This window comes from Mustela putorius, unplaced genomic scaffold (assembly GCF_011764305.1).
Source record: "Mustela putorius furo isolate JIRA1106 unplaced genomic scaffold, ASM1176430v1.1 tig00000127_pilon_pilon_pilon, whole genome shotgun sequence".
In the NCBI taxonomy this organism is placed as follows: domain Eukaryota; kingdom Metazoa; phylum Chordata; class Mammalia; order Carnivora; family Mustelidae; genus Mustela; species Mustela putorius.
In genome coordinates this window covers 16,918,509-16,936,258 of record NW_025421288.1, presented here as the reverse complement: position 1 = coordinate 16,936,258, position 17,750 = coordinate 16,918,509, and the positions used below count along the sequence as shown (strand labels likewise).

General features: G+C 55.2%; 1 protein-coding gene and 1 long non-coding RNA gene across 3 annotated transcripts; one reads left to right on the top strand and one right to left on the bottom strand.

Annotated features, from left to right (window-relative positions):
* The first annotated feature begins 8,287 nt into the window (after window positions 1–8,287).
* Window positions 8,288–10,406, top strand: LOC101676615. Of its 2 annotated transcripts, XR_201388.3 has the most exons (4): window positions 8,288–8,394; window positions 8,900–9,515; window positions 9,797–9,995; window positions 10,125–10,406. It is a non-coding gene; the product is annotated as an uncharacterized LOC101676615 (long non-coding RNA). The 2 variants fall into 2 exon arrangements; XR_001177548.2 differs by having other exon boundaries at window positions 8,297–8,394; window positions 8,900–9,995.
* A 1,854-nt stretch (window positions 10,407–12,260) lies between these two features.
* On the bottom strand, window positions 12,261–13,466 carry LOC123388108 (interferon-induced transmembrane protein 1-like). Its single transcript, XM_045067221.1, has 2 exons — window positions 13,161–13,466; window positions 12,261–12,533 (listed from the first exon to the last, which is right to left on the bottom strand). The coding sequence occupies exons 1-2, from the start codon at window positions 13,314–13,316 to the stop codon at window positions 12,354–12,356; spliced, it is 336 nt and encodes a 111-aa protein (XP_044923156.1). The 5' UTR covers window positions 13,317–13,466; the 3' UTR covers window positions 12,261–12,353.
* Window positions 13,467–17,750: the final 4,284 nt, after the last annotated feature.

Here is a 17,750-nt window from a genome sequence, read left to right as displayed (position 1 = left end):
GTTCCCACAGGGAAAGGCCTGGCCCTGGTCCTACTTCTCCTCTTCGTGTAGGAGTGTCTGCCAGAAGGAGTTCCCTCCGAGAGCTGTTTGCCTGCTTCCCAAAATGCTCATATGTTTGGGTTTATTTTCATTCATCTCAAAGCTCTTTTTGTCCATCTTGTGATTTATTCTTTGTTTTTCTGCTTATGCAGGGAATTTCCCTGCTTTACTTCTTTTTTTTTTTTTAAGATTTTATTTATTTATTCATTTGTCAGAGAGAGAGTGCGCACAAGCAGTCAGAGGCAGAGAGAGAAGCAGGCTCCCTGTTGAGCAAGGAGTCTGATGCGGGGCTCGATCCCAGGACCCTAAGATCATGACCTGAGCCGAGGGCAGAGGCTTTAACCCACTGAGCCCCCCAGGTGGCCCAACTGCTTTAATTCTGTTACAGAATTCTAACTGTATTTCATTGTGGTCAGATAAAACATTTTGTATGATTTCGAGCTGTTTTCGTTTATTGAGACTTGTTCTACGGCCTCGCGTGTGTCCCATCTGAACAGTACGGCATGTGCCCGTAAGAATGTGCGATCCTCTGTTAGTTCAGTCGGGTTGTACTTGCTGTGAGACCACCCCACAGGATGAGAATGTCCCCCCACCCTCTCCAAAACTTCTGATCCCAGTGTTGACGGTGACGAGCCCCCAAGTCTTCCAAGAGGCTGAGGTGAGGCGTATTTCTCACATGATGACGCGATGATGTGTTATGGGGAGAGCAAGGTGATCCCAGCAGGTCCACGAATGGCTTGAGGGGGCAGAGCAAGGAGCCTGCTCGAGGCTTTTCCGGTGGCTCAGCAACTGGGGCCGGGCCGCGATTTGCCACGGGTGGTTTGGACTCCTCTCCAGCGCCAGAGGAGACAGCAGCCAGGCTTTCTTGTCATTGTGATGGAGGACAGAAAGGGAGGCCAAGGGTGAGGCTTGAAGCCATCAACAAACACCAAAAAAGGGAATCAGGGGCGCCTGGGTGGCTCAGTGGGTTAAGCCGCTGCCTTCGGCTCAGGTCATGATCTCAGGGTCGTGGGATCGAGTCCCGCATCGGGCTCTCTGCTCAGCGGGGAGCCAGCTTCCTCCTCTCTCTGCCTGCCTCTCTGCCTACTTATGATCTCTGTCAAATAAATAAATAAAATCTTCAAATAAATAAAATAAAAATTTCTAAATAAATAAAGAAAAGAAAATTAGACTTTTATTATTTTTTTATTTTTCACAATAATTGCACTTCTAAAACAATACAAGGTAGCAACTTGGGAAACTGAGTCCACCCTTTCGGGCGGGACTGCTCCGCCCCTTCTGCTGTGGCCACTCTCGGTTCTCTTCTCTGAAGGACTTCTGGTCAGTCGGTTTGCTTGGCCCCTGCGGCCACAGACGTCCTGCTGAAATCTGCGGAGAGCTCACGTTTGGACAGAGATTTCCCAAACTTCGGACACAGCGATCCTCTGTCCTGGGCCGCGCTGGGGCCTGCGGGGGCTCTCCTGGGCGTGAGCACCGCCCCACGTGCGCGCTTGGCTTCCGGAATCCCCGGAATATGTCGGATTTTGTCTATTTTTTTCCGTTTTTAAGCTGAGACGACGTTCACCTAAGGGCGATGACCGTTCAGTGCCTTCACCATGTCGTGCCACGGCCACTCCTAGTTGCAAAACTGTCACCAGCTCCGGGAACACCTACCCGCTGCGTAACCCCGCGGGGCCGCTGCACGCGCTCCGGGCACCTCCAGGGAGCGAGAGCACGCAGTAGCCGCCGTCTGTGTGCGCCTGTCCCGCGGGGTCCGTGCCAGCCGCGGCCTGAGTCGGGCCGGCTGGGGTCCCGCGTGCGCTCCGGGGCGACAGGGTCCCCCCCCCCACCCCACCGAGGGCTCCCGGCCGCGCTGGGCCCCACGGCGGCGGCCCCTCGGCTCTCCCTTTCCCGCTCGCCGCGCGCGCGGTCTTGCTGCGGGGGAGGTCGTGGACCCCCGCGGCGGTTTGGGTCGCGCTTCCCCGGCGACCCGCGATGCGCTCCTGGGTTGGCTCTCGATGCATCTTCCCGGAGAAACGTTGGTTCAAGCTTTTTGCGCGATTTGAAACCGCTGGACATGTTCAAAGTTCCCTACGGACGCCTCCTCCCCAGCTTTTCCTCTTGAGCTTTCGGGTAGCCCCGGGCCTGTCTGACCCTAACCCGGGCCTGTCTGACCCTAACCCGGGCCTGTCTGACCTTAACCCATTTGCCTTGGTTTCTTCTCCGACGCACTTCCTAGATGACAGCTTCTACCCACGTGGCCTTATTTATTTTGTTAAGATTGTATGTATTTATTTGTCAGAGAGAGACCGCAGCGGAGGGAGGGCCGGGGGGGAAGCAGGGTCCCCACTGAGCGAGGACCCCGCGCGGGGCTCGATCCCAGCTCCAGACTTAACCAACCAAGGCACCGAGGCGCCCCTGTATCGTTTATTTCTGCCGGAAGATTTTCTTCGAGCATTTCTTACAAAGTAGGTCTGCTGACGAAGTCCTTGTTTTTGCTTGGGAAAATACGTTTCATCTCACTTTAAAGGAGTCATTTCAGTATATGGGGAATTCCGGGTAAATGGGTTTTTTCTTCTTTCAACATTGTAAATATTCCACTCCACTTCTTGCTAGCATGCTTTCAGAGCCCGCGTTTGGTGCAATTCTTTGATTTTCTATAGATAAGGTGTATTGGTTTAGGTATTGGTTTTTAAATCTGGCTTTTTTCCATATCTTTGCACTTTGAATATGATATGTCTTGGGGTGGGTATCATGGAATATCCCATTGGTAGTGTTTTTCCCCTTAATGTCTACGTTGTCCAGTATGGTTACTAAAAGTGTCCCAAGAAATTTGCGGTTAATGTTCCCTGGCGTATAATTTCCATTTTACGAAATTCAGTCTGTTCTTATCTCAAAAATATGTGTCTCGCCGGAAGAATAAAGGCTTCTATTTTAAATCAGCTCTAGCGTCCGTGAATTCCAGTCAGTCGGCCGTGTTAGTATTGGACTTTCTTTGGCTCGTGCTTCTCTTCAGCCCCTTTCTTACTTTCTCTGACCAGACGATCCGTGCCCCAGTCCCATCGCAGGGTCTGCGCGCCCTGTTCCTGAACTCCAGATGCTTCTCTCAGAGCCCAGCCCGCCACCCGGGTTTGTTAATGCCAGAGTCTGTCCGCGGTGGGAGCATTTCCCGGCAGCGAAGCGCCTTGAAGACTTCACCCTCTGCTACCGGCCGACTGCACCTTCTCTCCGTGCATTTCGTTTCTGCGTGTGTGTCCGCTGCTCGTATTTCGTCTCTGTGAATTCACATTTTCTTAATTCATTTTCTGTGATCTCACTTGACGGCTGAGTACTGAATGATACATGGCTATGTCTCTCTATTTAACTATTTTATCTTTCATTAGTGGTTTCTAGATGAATTCTGCTCTGATCATAGAACACACTATCAATTATTTAAATATTTGAAGTGTTTTATATTTGCTGAACATTTGGCAACTGTCGAACTCGAACAATTCCACAATTTCAACAGATCGTTCGTTTGTACGCCGCGGCCTACGCAAACACATGGAGTGCAGTGTTCGTGGAGCCCAGTAGGTCAATTTTCTTAGTGTTTTGTTCAGATGTGTGATAATATTACTGAATTTTTAAAAAGATTTTATTTATTTATTTGACAGAGATCACAAGTAAGCAGAGAGGCAGGCAGAGAGAGAGGCAGAAGCAGGCTTCCCACAGAGCAGGGAGCCCAACGTGGGGCTTGACCCCAGGACCCTGGGGTCATGACCTGAGCCAAAGGCAGAGGCTTAGCCCACTGAGCCACGCAGGCACCCAATATTACTGAATTTTTACATGTATTTTTTTTCCTATCAAATTGGTTTTTTCAGCCCTGAGGGGTTTGTGTTAAATATTTATACTGTGGTTAAGTTTTCATTGTTTCTTGTTGTGTTCTTGTTCCCATGTATATGTGCTAAAAAATTACATATTTAGACTTGTCAATGAAGTACTTCATTAATCCACATCTAATATAATTATGGATATTTCTGGATTATATTCCTCATGTTCTCATTTCTCACATTTTATTTACTGTTTCATTTGAGTTTCTAGTTTTAAGAATATTTTATTTATTTGAGAGACAGAGAGAGCACAAGAACTTGTTTATTTGAGAGCGAGTGAGAGAGGAGGAGCAGAGGCAGGAGCAGGCCTCCCAGAGCGGGGAGCCTGACGCGGGGTTCATTCCCAGGATCCCGGGATTGTGACCCAAGCCGGGGGCAGGCACGGTGCCGACTGAGCCCCCCAACCCCCGAGCTTCTGAAACGCGGTTCTAGCTAGCTCTTGCAGAATGCACCGCTCACAAAAGTCTCTGGGGGCACAGGGGCACAGGCGTGCACGGTCCTGTGGGCCAGCGGTCATGGCTTTGCCTTCATGTCGCTGCTGCTTCCTCAAGCACGTTTTTGGCTACAGCAGAGTTACAAGAGGCCAAACCCCATATATAGACATTTTCAGGACACTGCTCCCTTCACTTTTATTGATTTTTCATTAGTCAAAACGTGTCCGTCGCCAGGCCTGACATGCAGGACCGAGTCCCTGACCAGGCGCAAGGCTGCGAGGCCCAGGCCATGGGCTCACCTGTTCCCCTGAGCACCTAGTGTTCTCTTGCCTCTGTGTCCCAGCGCCCTGCCGTTGCCCCGTCTGGTCATTTTGGAATGATGCCACTTTGCTGTGTAAACCCTCGTCAGCATTTTCTGTCTCCAGAGCGGGTCCATTGTTCCCGCCTCATCCGCCAGGAACGGCACCAGCCTGGGGCCAAGGGGCACACGACCTGGTTTCCATCAGTGCTTCTGCGGGTATGTCCTTGGGCCCCCGAGCACTGGCCGGTGTCCTAGAAGCTGTGCCGTTTGCCTCTTGGAGGACGCTCTTTGCTCATGTCATTTGCCTCCTACTGGGGGAAACTCCAGGCCCCGCTGGATGGGGTCAAGACCACTACTGTCCCTCTTGTCGGCCGAGCTTACACTCCGGAAGTACGCTGGAGACTCCGTCAGGAACGCCGTGATGACAGCTAACGAGAGGCGTTTTCTGAAGACTGAGCATTTTATTATGTGACATTTTAGACTTTGGCTTGCACGTTGGTTTGAGTAATGTTTCTCCTCTTTCCCATCTGTCAGCCCTGACTGGTGCAGGCATCAATTAACCCTGAAGCAACAGAAAAACCACGTGGTTTCTGAGATGTTTGCAGCTAGATGTTTGCAGCTATGCAGTTCACTGCATAGCCAACGCATGGGACACACTCAGGCCCCCGACTGGGGCTGGGGCTGGGGCAGGAGCCGTTGGGGGAACCCTTCACGCCCTGGACAGGACTGATGGTCGTGGGCCTGAGAAAAGCCCAAGGGACAAGCATGGGAACGACCCAGGTGCCACAGCAGCCTCCCGGGCTTGGCTCTCACCCCCACACTCAGGCCTGGAGTGCCCAACCCTTGAGGGAACGGTGCTTTGGGCAGGGGAGGTCGGCATCTGCCCCAAGCCAGGCTGCGCTTTGCACAGAAGGGGCTCGTGTGGTGGTAGACACAGTGAGGTGAGAGAGCCCTCGGGGGTCCTCATCTGAATTCATCCAACTGGGAAGGGCTGGCGGAGTTTCAGTCACCTGCTCCGTGGGGTCTGGACCCAATCTGAACAAGGGCCCCCGGGGACAACGAGCCACAGCACTGAGCAGTAATCTGGAGAAAGGGAGCGTCTGGGTTTCCTCATGTTTCCCTCCACAGGAGAGCACAGGCACGCTTTGCCTGGGTTTTCTCAGGGTGTGGGAGGGACTCAGACTGATATAATTTGAGGTATTTCCCATCTTGTTTGGACCCCAAGATGAAGGTGGCGCCTAGACTCTCTCCTCCTGGCTCCGGAGGGACTGATGTCACTGGACGTGGGGGAAGCCTCTAGGCCTGGGGCGTCAGCGTGACCTTGCCTCCCCCATGAGCTCCTAGAGCTGGGAGCCTGCTCGGGACCCTGCGCAAAGGGGAGGGCTCAGATGGCCGCTGGGGCAGGATGGGCTGCGGGGGCCCCAGCTCTCCCGAGCTTTGACTGATGAGTTGGAAGCCGAAAAAGACCACCGTGCAGAAGGGCAGGAGAGAAACCTCGCAGGGAGTCTGTTTCGCGGATCCCACCACCACCCTTCCTCCCACGCTACCCGTACTTTGGAAAATTAGCTTCTAGATAAAGAAACTTAGTTGTGTACGTAGATAAGGTTAAAATTAGAACTTAAAATATTGTACATTTTATACTCTATATACTTCACCACAATTTTTAAAAATTGATTTTGAGAATTTATTCCTTACCTTTGTGGGGTGGTGGACTTGGAGTACTCCACTTTTTCCCATGCGGTTTCATTTTAACAACAGTTGTGTTTCATAATCAGCACAGAAAATTCCTTGACAGCCACAGACCACTCTTATGAGTTAGCAGGAGCTGGCCCCACATATCCCTGCTCCAGGACATGGAGGCCACTGAAGGTGCACCACATTTGGGGGTCAGCATCTTAATGTCCTTGAGCTTGCCCCTAGAGCCTGGGCAGGAGCCGAGGGACAGTCGTGGGACAGCAGCTGGATGACACGGGTATGGCAAACGGCCTCACTGGTCTGGAATTTTCTGCCTCTGGCCCCTCATGCAGGCGCTGGACCCACTCGAAGCTCTGACTTGGTGGGTCTGGTACAACCCTCCTCATGGTGAGCAGGTCGGCCCCAGGGACACCTGGTGGTCGGCCATTGTCCCCACCTGGCTGTGGGGGTGGTCCATGGTTCTTACCCAGAAGGCCACTGATCCAGTGTGAAGATGAGTCCACCACCACCATTTATCTCTGTTCTCATTACTGGTCTGAGCAGTGGAAAATGCCTCCTGGGAGGGGACAGGGGCCCCACCAAGAGCCTGATTTGGGCCAGGACTCCATTCAGAACTTGGCTTCCATGTGCCCTCATGCAGTAACTTTCTGCCATTTTGTCATCTGTCCTTCTCTTTGTCTGTCAATTCAGTGCCCGCATGAAACAACCATTATCGTCACTCAGGACAATGGTGGCACAGGAAACCCCCAAAGCCCATCCTTCCACCACTGTAGCAAGTAAACTGGGGAAATGACCTGAGCTAACATTTTCCCACTCTGGGCAGTGGTAACAGCTGACAGAAATCAGAGGAAAGCTTAATCAAGAAAAAGTCGTGAAATCCCAGTGCAGTGGTTTGTGGCATTTTAACTCATGCCCCACACCCAGCTGGGCAGCAGCTGCAGCCTGTCGCTCACTCTTCCACAAGTCTAAAGAGGAGGAAACTCCCTGGAGGAGGCCAGCCTCACCCTGACACCAAAGCCAAACAAAGACACTGCTAGGAGAAAACCGTAGACCAAAATATCCCTTATGAGGACAGATGGGAAAAGACTCAACAAATTCCTGGCAATCTGAACTCAGCAATATAGTAGAAAGACCATACACCACGACCAAATGGGATTTGTCCCAAAGGTGATTTAAGAGATAAAACACAATTATTAGGGCGCCTGGGTGGCCCAGTGGGTTAAAGCCTCTGCCTTTGGCTCAGGTCATGATCTCGTGTCCTGGGATCGAGCCCCACATCGGGCTCTCTGCTCCACAGGGAACCTGCTTCCTCCTCTCTCTGCCTGCCTCTCTGCCTACTTGTGATCTCTGTCTGTCAAATAAATAAAATCTTTAAAAACAAAAAAGTTTAGTTCTGTGCACACAGGATGGATTTCATTTATTTATGCTTTAATTCCTTTCAGCAATATTTTGTAGTTTTCAGCACACAAGTCTTGCATCTATTCGGTAAAATTTCTTACCAAGTAATTTTTTATGATACTGTTGTAAACAGACTTCTTTTCTTAGTTACATCATAGGGTTGCCAGTTGGTACTGATTTTTGTGTATTGATTTTATCACCTGCAATTTTGCTAACGTCTTTAATATTTTTCAGTGATTTTGTCAAGTTTTTCTGTTACAAGGTGGTGATGGTTTTACTTTTCCCAATCCTGATGCCCCCTTCACTTTCTTGCCTTCTGCCCCAGATGGAACCTTCGCCACAGTGTGGGATGCGTGTGCAGTAAGCAGATGTCCTTGTTCCTGATCTGGGCCGGAGCTTTCAGGCTTTCACCATCGGGTATAATGTCAGCTTGAACTGCCCATAGATGTCATTTATCAGGTTGAGGAATCTCCCCTCTATTTTTAGGTTTTTACTATGTTTTTTATCATGAAAGTTTGTTGGATTGTGTCAAATTACTTCTTCTGTCATAACTGAGATGAGCCTGTGCTCTTGCTTCTTCTCTTGATACAGAGCATCACACCGATGATTCTCTACGTTGAAGTGTGGTTGACACACGATGTCAGATTGGTCTCAAGCGTGCGACACAGAGACCCAGCAAGTATGTGTCGTGCTGTGCTCGCGGGAAGTGTGCTGCCGTCCTTCACCTGACAGCACCGTTGCAGCGTCCCCGGCTGTGTTGCCTCTGCTGTGCCTTCCGTCCTCCTGACCCATTGCCTCCCTAACTGGAAGCCTGGGCCCCCCACTTCCCCGCCACCTCCCTCTGACAACCATCAGTTTGTTCTCTGCGTTGATGACTCTGATTCTGCTTTTTTAAAAGATTTTATTTATTTATTGGACAGAAAGAGAGACAGAGATCACAAGCAGGCAGAGAGACAGGCGGGGGGCGGGGGAAGCAGGCTCCTCGCTAAGCAGGGAGCCCGATGTGGGGCTCAGTCCCAGCACCCTGAGATCATGACCTGAGCTGAAGGCAGAGGCTTAACCCACTGAGCCACCCAGGGGCCCCTACACCTGAACTCTTAACATGATTAAGATGGCAATACCAACTAAATTTATTTATAGTTTCGATGCAATCACTATCAAAATTCATACTTTTTTTTTTCCAGAAATGGACAAGCTGATCTTAAAATTCACATGGAACTGTCAGTCCAAAACAATCTTGGAAAAACAGACGCACAGGAAGACAATGAGGCACAAACACGTCTGCTGCAGGAGGGGGAGGGGCGGGGGGGCGACAGGAGAGAAGACCCCTTAGTCTCATATTTGCCAGAAAGGAGGGGGCAACCAACAAGACCATGAGTCTTGTAGATGAGTAAGAGGGAAGGCGAGGTCTGTCTGGTCCTGCAGTCGGTGACCTAGAGGGAGCGAGCCCATACAGAAGGGTTGTCTGCAGGTGCTCTCGGGGAAGGGCATACGGAAGTGAGGCCGGCGGCCCCCCAGCTCGGCTTCAAGGGCGCGTATCGTCCTCTCCCCCAGAGGCCTGTTCCCCGTACCTGTTTTTCTTAAGCCCACGTCAAGCATGCCTGGTGGCTAGTATGATTTCTCATGGGTTCTATTTTAAGCAGTACGTTGTTCTGAGGGACGGTTACATAGGGGCTCATACTTCCTGATTTCAAAACAGACTGCGAAGCCACGGGAGCCCAGACAGCGGGGCACTATCTCGAGGACAGACGTACAGACCAACAGAAGAGAGCTTGGAGTCCAATCATAACCCCACAAAAGGTACGGTGAACTGATTTCCAACAAGGGTGCCAACGGCGCTGAGACTACGGAGACCACGCGGCAAGGGCGACAGTCAGACCACTAGCTCACAGACCACACACAAGTCAACTCGCAACGGATCCAAGACCCCACAGAAGAGCTTAAACTACAGAACAGACAGAAATATGAGAATAAACTTTGGGACCTTGGATTAGGCACCGGGTTTCTTAAATGGGCCGTTAAGCACCCAAAGAGGAGAGATCAATTGCACTTCAGCAAACTAAAACATCTGCACGTCACAGGTGAGAAGACAACCTCCAAGAGGACGGAGCACAGGTGAACCACCAGACCAACAGCCAGACGAGCAAAGGGACAGACTTGACCAGGAACAACCAACGAACAGGTGAGAAGGCGCCGGCGGCAGCGTGCACCAAGGAAACCCACGGCGGACCACGGCGACACGCCACTGCCGGTCAGCGGGACTGCTCTCATTTTGTTGAGGTAAAAGTGTTGGTGAGTGAGGAGAAACCGAGGCCTCGCACCGGCTGGCGGCCGGCTGGCGGGTCCTCACAGAGCTGCAGGGGGGCGCCCGGGAGGCTCAGTCGCTAAGCCACCTGCTCTTGGTTTCAGGTCGTGGTCTCTGGGCCAGGCTGTGCGCTCAGCAGGAAGTCTGCTTCCCCTCTCCCTCTGTCCCTGCTCGTGTGCTTTCTCTCTTTCTGAAACATATAAATCGACCTTTTCAAAAGAAGTGACACGAGCTATGACACGACCGTCACTCCACTCCTTGGAGCACCGAAGAGGAGTAAGAACGTGTCCACACAAACGTGTCCAACAGCGTTATTCCTAAGAGCCAAGAAAACTGGAAATGCCCAAACGTCCATTGATCGATGAATAAAGAAGCAGAATACATTATGTCCTTACGACACGATCTCTGTCAGCCAGAGAGAGGGTCGCAGTTCTGACTCCTGCTGCGGCTCAGGGGAGCCGGGAAGATATCAGTTCGGACAAACAAGGCAAAAGAGGCCCAAAATCCCGCTAAAGGGGCACCCAGAGCAGCACAGGGGGGCCATTCTAGGGTGGGGTTGATGCCACGTAGTTTGTGCTTCGTGGGTACCTGATGTCTTTTGATGTCGGGGGTGGGGGGCACAGTCCGAACTAGTCGTGACAGCTACACACACCAGAAACATGAAAGGCCACGTGTACACTTTCCCTGGGTAAAATGGCAAAAACTTGTTTGGCAAGTTTTATCTTTTTAAGTCAGATCATAGAACCCTTAAAGAGATCGTAGTAAAAATAAGTGACGGTGAGGCAAAAACACCTCCCCTGGCAAGGACCCTAACCTGCTGGTGGCTGAGCTCCAGCCCCTCGCCACCCCCTCCACCAGCAGGGACAGTCCACTAACTCCCCATCCCCCGGCTGGGCTGCTGCCTGGGGATCCCCTGGCTGGGCCGCCGAGTGCCCAAGTGCGCGGGCACCGGCTCCCCGGGCTCCCACAGTGTGAGCGGCAGCGGGACCACCCCAGGGAGGGTGGGCCTTGCGGGGGGTGGGGGACGCTGCAAGGGCCCGCTCCCATCCCTGCGGGGCTGGCGGGGTCCGGGGAGGCGTGCGGCCACAGCCCCCAGGTCCCAGCCAGAAGGGCAGGTGGGCCTCCCACCGCAGCTCGGGAAGAGGGTCCCAGCCCGCACGACCGCACCGAGCTGCGCCCACTGGGGTGTAGGGTCCTGCAAGGCGGGCCACCCTCTCTGGCAGCAAACACACCCCTTGGACGAGGGGCTTCTCAATCACAGCTGAGCGGTGAGGCACCTGCAGGCCAAGCGCAGGTCACTGGACCGTCCTGGCTGCTGACCGTGGGGCACCGGGAGGGCGGCCCAGAGAGGAGCCGGGCGGCGTGGGTGGGGGGCACCCGCAGCCCAGGTTTCTGCAAACAGCACTTGGGAAAGTTTTTGCCCTCCAGCTTGGTGTGGGGGGATCCCAGGAGGGCATAGATGGGCAGGACTGCAGAGATGCCCGGGTTCAGTCCAGAGGGGGCAGTGGGGGCGGGGCGGGGGGGAGCATAGATGTGTCCTGGGCCGGAAGGTAGTTGCCTCCCTGCCCACTCGGCTGGGGATCAGGGCGACAGGCCCTCTTCCAAAGCAACCCCGAGGCGCGGATCCGCCAGCACCCCTCCTCCACCCGGGGTACCCCCAAGCGCTGTGGCGCACCCTCGAGGTGGGGCGCTGCGGTTGGGGCAGGGATACAGGTGTGGCTGAACCACAGCAGGGGTCGAAATGTGCAGCAGAGGAAGGGGGAGGTATCGCCAACCCACCTCACACCGCTGTCCCACTGGTTGTGGGTGAGCGTCGGCCTTGGGGCATCCGGTGTCCACAATTCGGAGGCCAAGGCAGGAGGAGGTAAGGATGCTTCCCCTCAGGGCACGGGTGCGCCGCTCTCTGGAGAACAGAGCACTGCGAGCACGGGGTGCCCGAGGAAGACTGTGGACCCCCGTATCAGGAGCCCTGCAACTCCCCCAGCCAGAGGGACCCTAAGGGCACTCTGGACCCAGCGCCCGCCTTCTCCAGATAAACCCATTCGGTCAGGACAGCGGGCCTCTGGGAAGAGGGAGCTCGACCTAAAACCAACGCCATGTGTTGCCACAGCTGGCAGCCAGATACAGGCCAGGCCTCAGCCCGAGCCCACCCGCCCCACACGTAACACAGGGCAAAGTACAGGGGGCAGTGGGGCACATGCTCTCAGAGGCAGGATGGGGAATCTGTGAAAACACGGCACCCCACGCACAAGCGCTTTATTGACTGCAGCGGTAGACTGACGCGGACAGAAAAGGCTGCGGCCCGGGAGACAGCCTCAGGCCACGGGCAGCTCCTAGTAGCCTCCATGCTGTCTGACCATCTGCGGAATCATCAGCGATCCAGTGACAAAAAGGATGATGAACGTGATGGTCAGCAGGAGGCCCAGGACCAGGGAACAGACGTTCAGGCACTTGGCGGTGGAGGCATAAGTCTGGGCCCCAATCACATCACCCACCATCTTCCGGTCCCTGGACTGCGGGGGAGAGATGGAGGGTGGGGTCAGGACAGGGTCCTCGGGTGCCTCCTCCCCCACCCCAGGGTGGTCCCTGCCCAGAGCAGCAGGGTCCACTTGCCCTTCACCCTCCCATTCCCCAGAGCCTGAGCAGGACCCCCTCACTGCCGCCGTGGGCCCCTCCCTCCTGGGGCTCCGTCTCCTTCCTCAGCCTCTCAGCCTCTCAGGGGACCCCAGGGCTTGTCCTCCCTCTGCTTTGGCTCCTTCCCTGGCCTCACTCCCCAGGCCATGGGTGGGGGCGGTTTCCTGTGAGCTCCTTTGTTCTTTCTGGGAGAGCCTTAGAGCCTCTGGTGCTCCCAGGGCTGTGACTTCCAGCACTGGTCAATAGGTCCAAGGGGAAGTCCTTGGAATCCTGGGGACAAAGGCTGCTCATGGCCATCCCCAGGCCCCCTCCTGCAGCCTCACTGCAAACACACGCACGTGCACACACTCGCTCACATCGTACAGTCAGTCACACGCACACATACACACACAGTCCTGTACCCGCACGCACCAGCGCGCACACACGTGCACGCCCTCTGGCCAGGCAGACCCCCGTGGGCTCACTGCTCCTGCACCTCCCGGGAGAGCCCCCCACTGCAGACGCACCTTCACAGAGTAGGCAAAGGCCACGAAACCCAGGCAGCACCAGTTCAAGAAGATGGTGTTGAACAGGGACCAGACGATGTGGTCCCGCACAGGCGTCTCCGTCGGGATGTCGATCACGGTGGTGGTCTTGGGAGCCAAGCTCTGGGGGTTCTCCATGACGGCGGCCTGATGGTCTTGCTGGACCGTGTTTAAGCTTAGCGGACGTTGCGTCCTCGCGGGGGAAGGAAGCCCAGGGAGTGCAATTAGGTTGCCAGAGTCCTAACCGCTTGCAGGGTGAGGCCGGGCTGTGGGCAGTGGCCCAGGTAGGGCTCAGCCCCAAATCAGGGTCCCCTCTCCCCATGTCAGCTTCCTTCTGCTTTCTCCGAAGTGTGTCTTTCCTGCCGTTTTGTAACTGGGTGACTTGGCTGCTGCAAGAGGCCGACCAGCCCCCGAGGGTCAGGTTCTGAGTGCTCTGTGTGTGCAGGTCAGGCCCAGCGGCCTGTGTTGCCTCTCCCAGAAGGAGCCTCCAGCGTCCCGAGGAGCGAGATCACTGGGTGCTCCAGGAGGTGAGGAGCCTGTGCTGCGGGAAGACCGCAGGCTCCTGGCCCGGCGGTCGCTGGGAGCTCTCCTCCCTGGCCCCTGCCCCCATCAGGTCACCTGCAGTGGAGGATCTTGGGGGGAAGGGCGGAGAGCCGCTCTCGCCAGGGGCTTGCCCCACCACAGGCCCTTCCCTAACTTGCACTCGCACCCCTTCCACCTGCAATCCACCGCCACGGAGAGATGAGTTCATCAGAGCAAGAGAAGCGCTCCGCCTACGGTAAAGCCGGCCCTGGGCTGGGGCTGAAGGGATGGCCGTCGCCCCGCGGACCCCAGAAGGAACACCGGCGGGCTCCTGCCCCAGGCCTCGTGCAATGTCCCTCCAGACCTGCTGCTCTGCTCCTGCGGCCCCCGGTCAGCATGCGTCCCCATCCGCACTGGAGCTTCCAAGACCCCCAGTGCCTCTGCCCTGTCCTGTCGTGTGGCCGCAGCTGCTGGCCCTGCTCTCCGCACGGCCCCCCAGGGCTCCTCCCATTGGACTCCCACTCCTGGGAGGGCGTCCAGGCTGGTTGGGTTCCAGTGGAAAAGGGCAGTAAGTATAAAAACTCATCATTTTGAAGACTTGGTGAGAAAAACATTTTTGATAAGATATGTGTTTCATTGATGATGTCTTTTACTGATTATATGTTGAGATACCTTACATTTATTGGCTTAAATAAAATAGATCATTAAAGTAAATCTTACTCTTTTAAAATGTGGTTACTGGAATATTTAAAATTGGGTTTGTGGAAAATAAATACAAAACGGATGAAAGACGTAAACGTGGACAGGAAACCGTCACAATCCTAGCAGGACCGCCCCAGCACCCTCCCTCCGTGACCTCTTGGTCGCGAGCCGCTTCTTGCTGGACGAGTCCCCGGAGGCCAGGGAAACAGAAGCAAAAATGAACTACCGGGACGTCAGGATGCAGAGCTTCTGCGCAGCAGAGGAGAGTGGCCAGGACCACAGGGGTCTACCGAGCGGGAGACGTGTCTGCAAGTGACGCACCCGGTAAAGGGTCCGTGTCCACAACCTGTAAAGAACTCCCCAAACTCAGCCCTCAAACAGAAGACAATGCAGTTAAGAAATGGGCAGGAGACACGAACACTTTCCCAAGAAGACCCCCGACGGCCCACAGAGACGGAAAAGACGCTCAACCTCATTCAGCATCGGAAAACGCATCGAAACCGCGGCGAGACGCCACGTGGCACCTGTCAGAACGGCCGGAGCGAGTCGGGAAACGCCAGGTGTCGGCGAGGACGCGGACAAAGGGGAGCCTCGTCCCTGTGGGCGGGACGCGAGCTTGGGGACGCGGCGGGGAGGCTCCTCGGGGAGGGGACATGGAGCTGCCGCCGCCCCAGCGGTCACGGGCTGGGGACTCCCCCGAAGGATACAGAGAGAAGCCGTGAGGGGCCCCGCGCACCCCAGCGTTCCCAGCAGCGCTGTCGACAGCAGCCGGACGAGGGAGACAGTCCACGTCCGTCTCCGCGGACGAGTGGGTACAGACAGGGTGTGTCCGTATGTCCGGGGCATCCTTCGGCCGTCAGAAAGCACGACCGCTCGCCGTTCGTGGTGACGTGCGTGGAGCCCGAGAGGGTAACCCTGAGCAAGAGAAGTCAGACAAAGTGACATGATTCCTCTCAGATGTGGAATTTCAGAAACAACAAATAAGCAAAGGGAAAAAAGAGAGAGAGAGACAAACCAAGAAACGGACTCTCAGTTAACCCTAGAGAACACACTGCAGGTCAGCAGAGGGCGGCTGGGCACGGGGATGGGGGGACCCGGGAGGACATCTGGGATGCACACTGGGAGCTGGACGCAGTGCTGAGTCGCTGCACTGCACACCTGAAGCCAACGGCACGCTAAGTGGGAACTCATGGGAACTCAAATAGAGTTGGGTTCATGGCCTGCACTCTGCTGAAGTCACAGCCACGGCAGCATCGGAAACCCGGAAGGCGGCATCGAGCCAGGTGTGAAGAGGGACCGTCTCAGGGGGACCCACCTTCCCCGGCCCCGAGTGTCTCGGCCGCTCTCGAGCAGGCTGGGCTCTCCCGTTGAGTCTGCCGCTGGCCCCGCTGGGTCTCTGCCCACACAGCTGCCACAAAGCTTTCCCCTCTGTCCCCCAGACCCAGCCACTCTTTGTCAGATGGCCCTGGAAGGTTTACAACGAGTCATGCTCGTTCTATTTAAAGTCTTGGGAGTTTTACAAGAATTTTTCTTTTACCTTTATCTTTTTTAAGATTTCATTTATTTATTTGACACAGAGAGCGAGAGAGGGAACAGCGCGGAGGGAGCTGGAGAGGGAGAAGCAGGCTTCCCCCAGGACCCCGGGGTCGTGACCTGAGCCAAAGGCAGACCCCAGGCGCCCCTGCAAGACTTTTCCAGCAAATTCCCGAGGACAGATAATCAGGGGAGTGAACAACACGGTGACAGTTAGGAAAACTTACCTAACTTTCTAATCGCACAGGACAGTAAGCCTGGTATCTCCTCGAACACGCTATCAAACCAGATGTTTCCAGAGTCTGGGGCCGAAGATGTCTCCTCCTCCCTGGAAGCTGAGTTCGCAGTTTAAGGAGAAAGGTCATTAGCAGCCAAACAAGCAGGAAACAGAGTTTTGCTTCACAAAGAAACGAGGAGCAGAAAGAGCAATCGGAAATCATCTCCCTACGCAGGTCCCTCTGTCCCTGGGGGCCCGCGGTCTGCTCAGTCAGGTAGGGACCCGGCCACCAACCCTTCCTTCCCAGCACCCGCTGCATAAGAAGTGCCTTTTTTTTTTATTTTTATTTTTATTTTTATTTATTTATTTGACACAGAGAGAGAGATCACAAGTAGGCAGAGAGGCAGGCAGAGAGAGAGGAGGAAGCAGGCTCCCTGCTGAGCAGAGAGCCCGATGCGGGGCTCGATCCCAGGACCCTGAGATCATGACCTGAGCCGAAGGCAGAGGCTTAACCCACTGAGCCACCCAGGCGCCCCAAGAAATGCCTTTTTAAAAAATATTTTTTCATTGAAGTTCAATTAATTCACATACAATGTATCACTGGTGTCTGAGGTACAGGCCTGTGGTTCCTCAGTCTCAGGGACACCCGGGGCTCGTGGCATCCGGCCCCGCTGTCCCCTCCCCCCCCCCCCCCAGCAGCCCTCAGTTTGTTCCCCGACGTGAGAGTCTCGCTCTCTGGTTGCGGCTTGTTTCATGTTTCCCTCCCTTCCTCGACGTTCCTGCCTGGCCTCTCGAATTCCTCATACCAGGGAGGTCGGACGATCGTCTTTCTCCGACTGACTTGTTTTGCTCCGCGTGATGCCCCTAGCCCACGCGCGGCGCTGCGGACGGCAGGATCACTTCTTCCGACGGCCGCGTCCTATTCCGCGGTGCGCAGGGACCACGTGTTCCCCGTCCGTCCGTCTGCGGGGGGGACATCTGGGCTCTCCCCGGAGTCCGTCTGCGGGTGGACATCCGGGCCCTCCCCGTCTGTCTGTCTGCGGGGGGACATCCGGGCCCTCCCCGTCCGCCTGTCTGCGGTGGACATCCGGGCCCTCCCCGTCCGCCCGTCTGCGGTGGACATCCGGGCCCTCCCCGTCCGCCCGTCTGCGGTGGACATCCGGGCCCTCCCTGGAGTCCGGCTCTTGTGGACCTCGCTGCTCTAAATGTTCGGGAGCGCGGGCCCCTTCACCACATTTGTAACCCATGCGACTGCTGGGTCGAGGGCAGCTCTATTTTCCACTCCCCGAGGACACTCCCCGCTGCGCTCCGGTGTGGATGCCCCAGCTCACATCCCGGCCAGCAGTGTAGCGGGGTTCCCCTTTCTTTTCTTTTTTTAAGATTTTATTTATTTAAGACACACACACACACACACACACACACACGAGCACGAGGGGGGAGGGGCAGAAGCAGACTCTCCGCTGAGCACGGAGCTCCCTGAGATCATGACCTGAGCAGAGCGTCACTGGGCGCCTCCAGGATTCCCCTCCCCCTCCCATGTCCTCGCCACCACCCGCCGTTTGCTGACTTGTTAACTGTAGCCACTCTGGCGGGGTGTC

Coding starts and splice junctions, on each gene's coding strand:
- LOC123388108 (XM_045067221.1), bottom strand. CDS start 13,316: ATGGAGAACCCCCAGAGCTTGGCTCCCAAGACCACCACCGTGATCGAC. Junction 12,534..13,160: donor CCTTTGCCTACTCTGTGAAG/GTGCGTCTGCAG, acceptor TCTCCCCCGCAG/TCCAGGGACCGGAAGATGGT.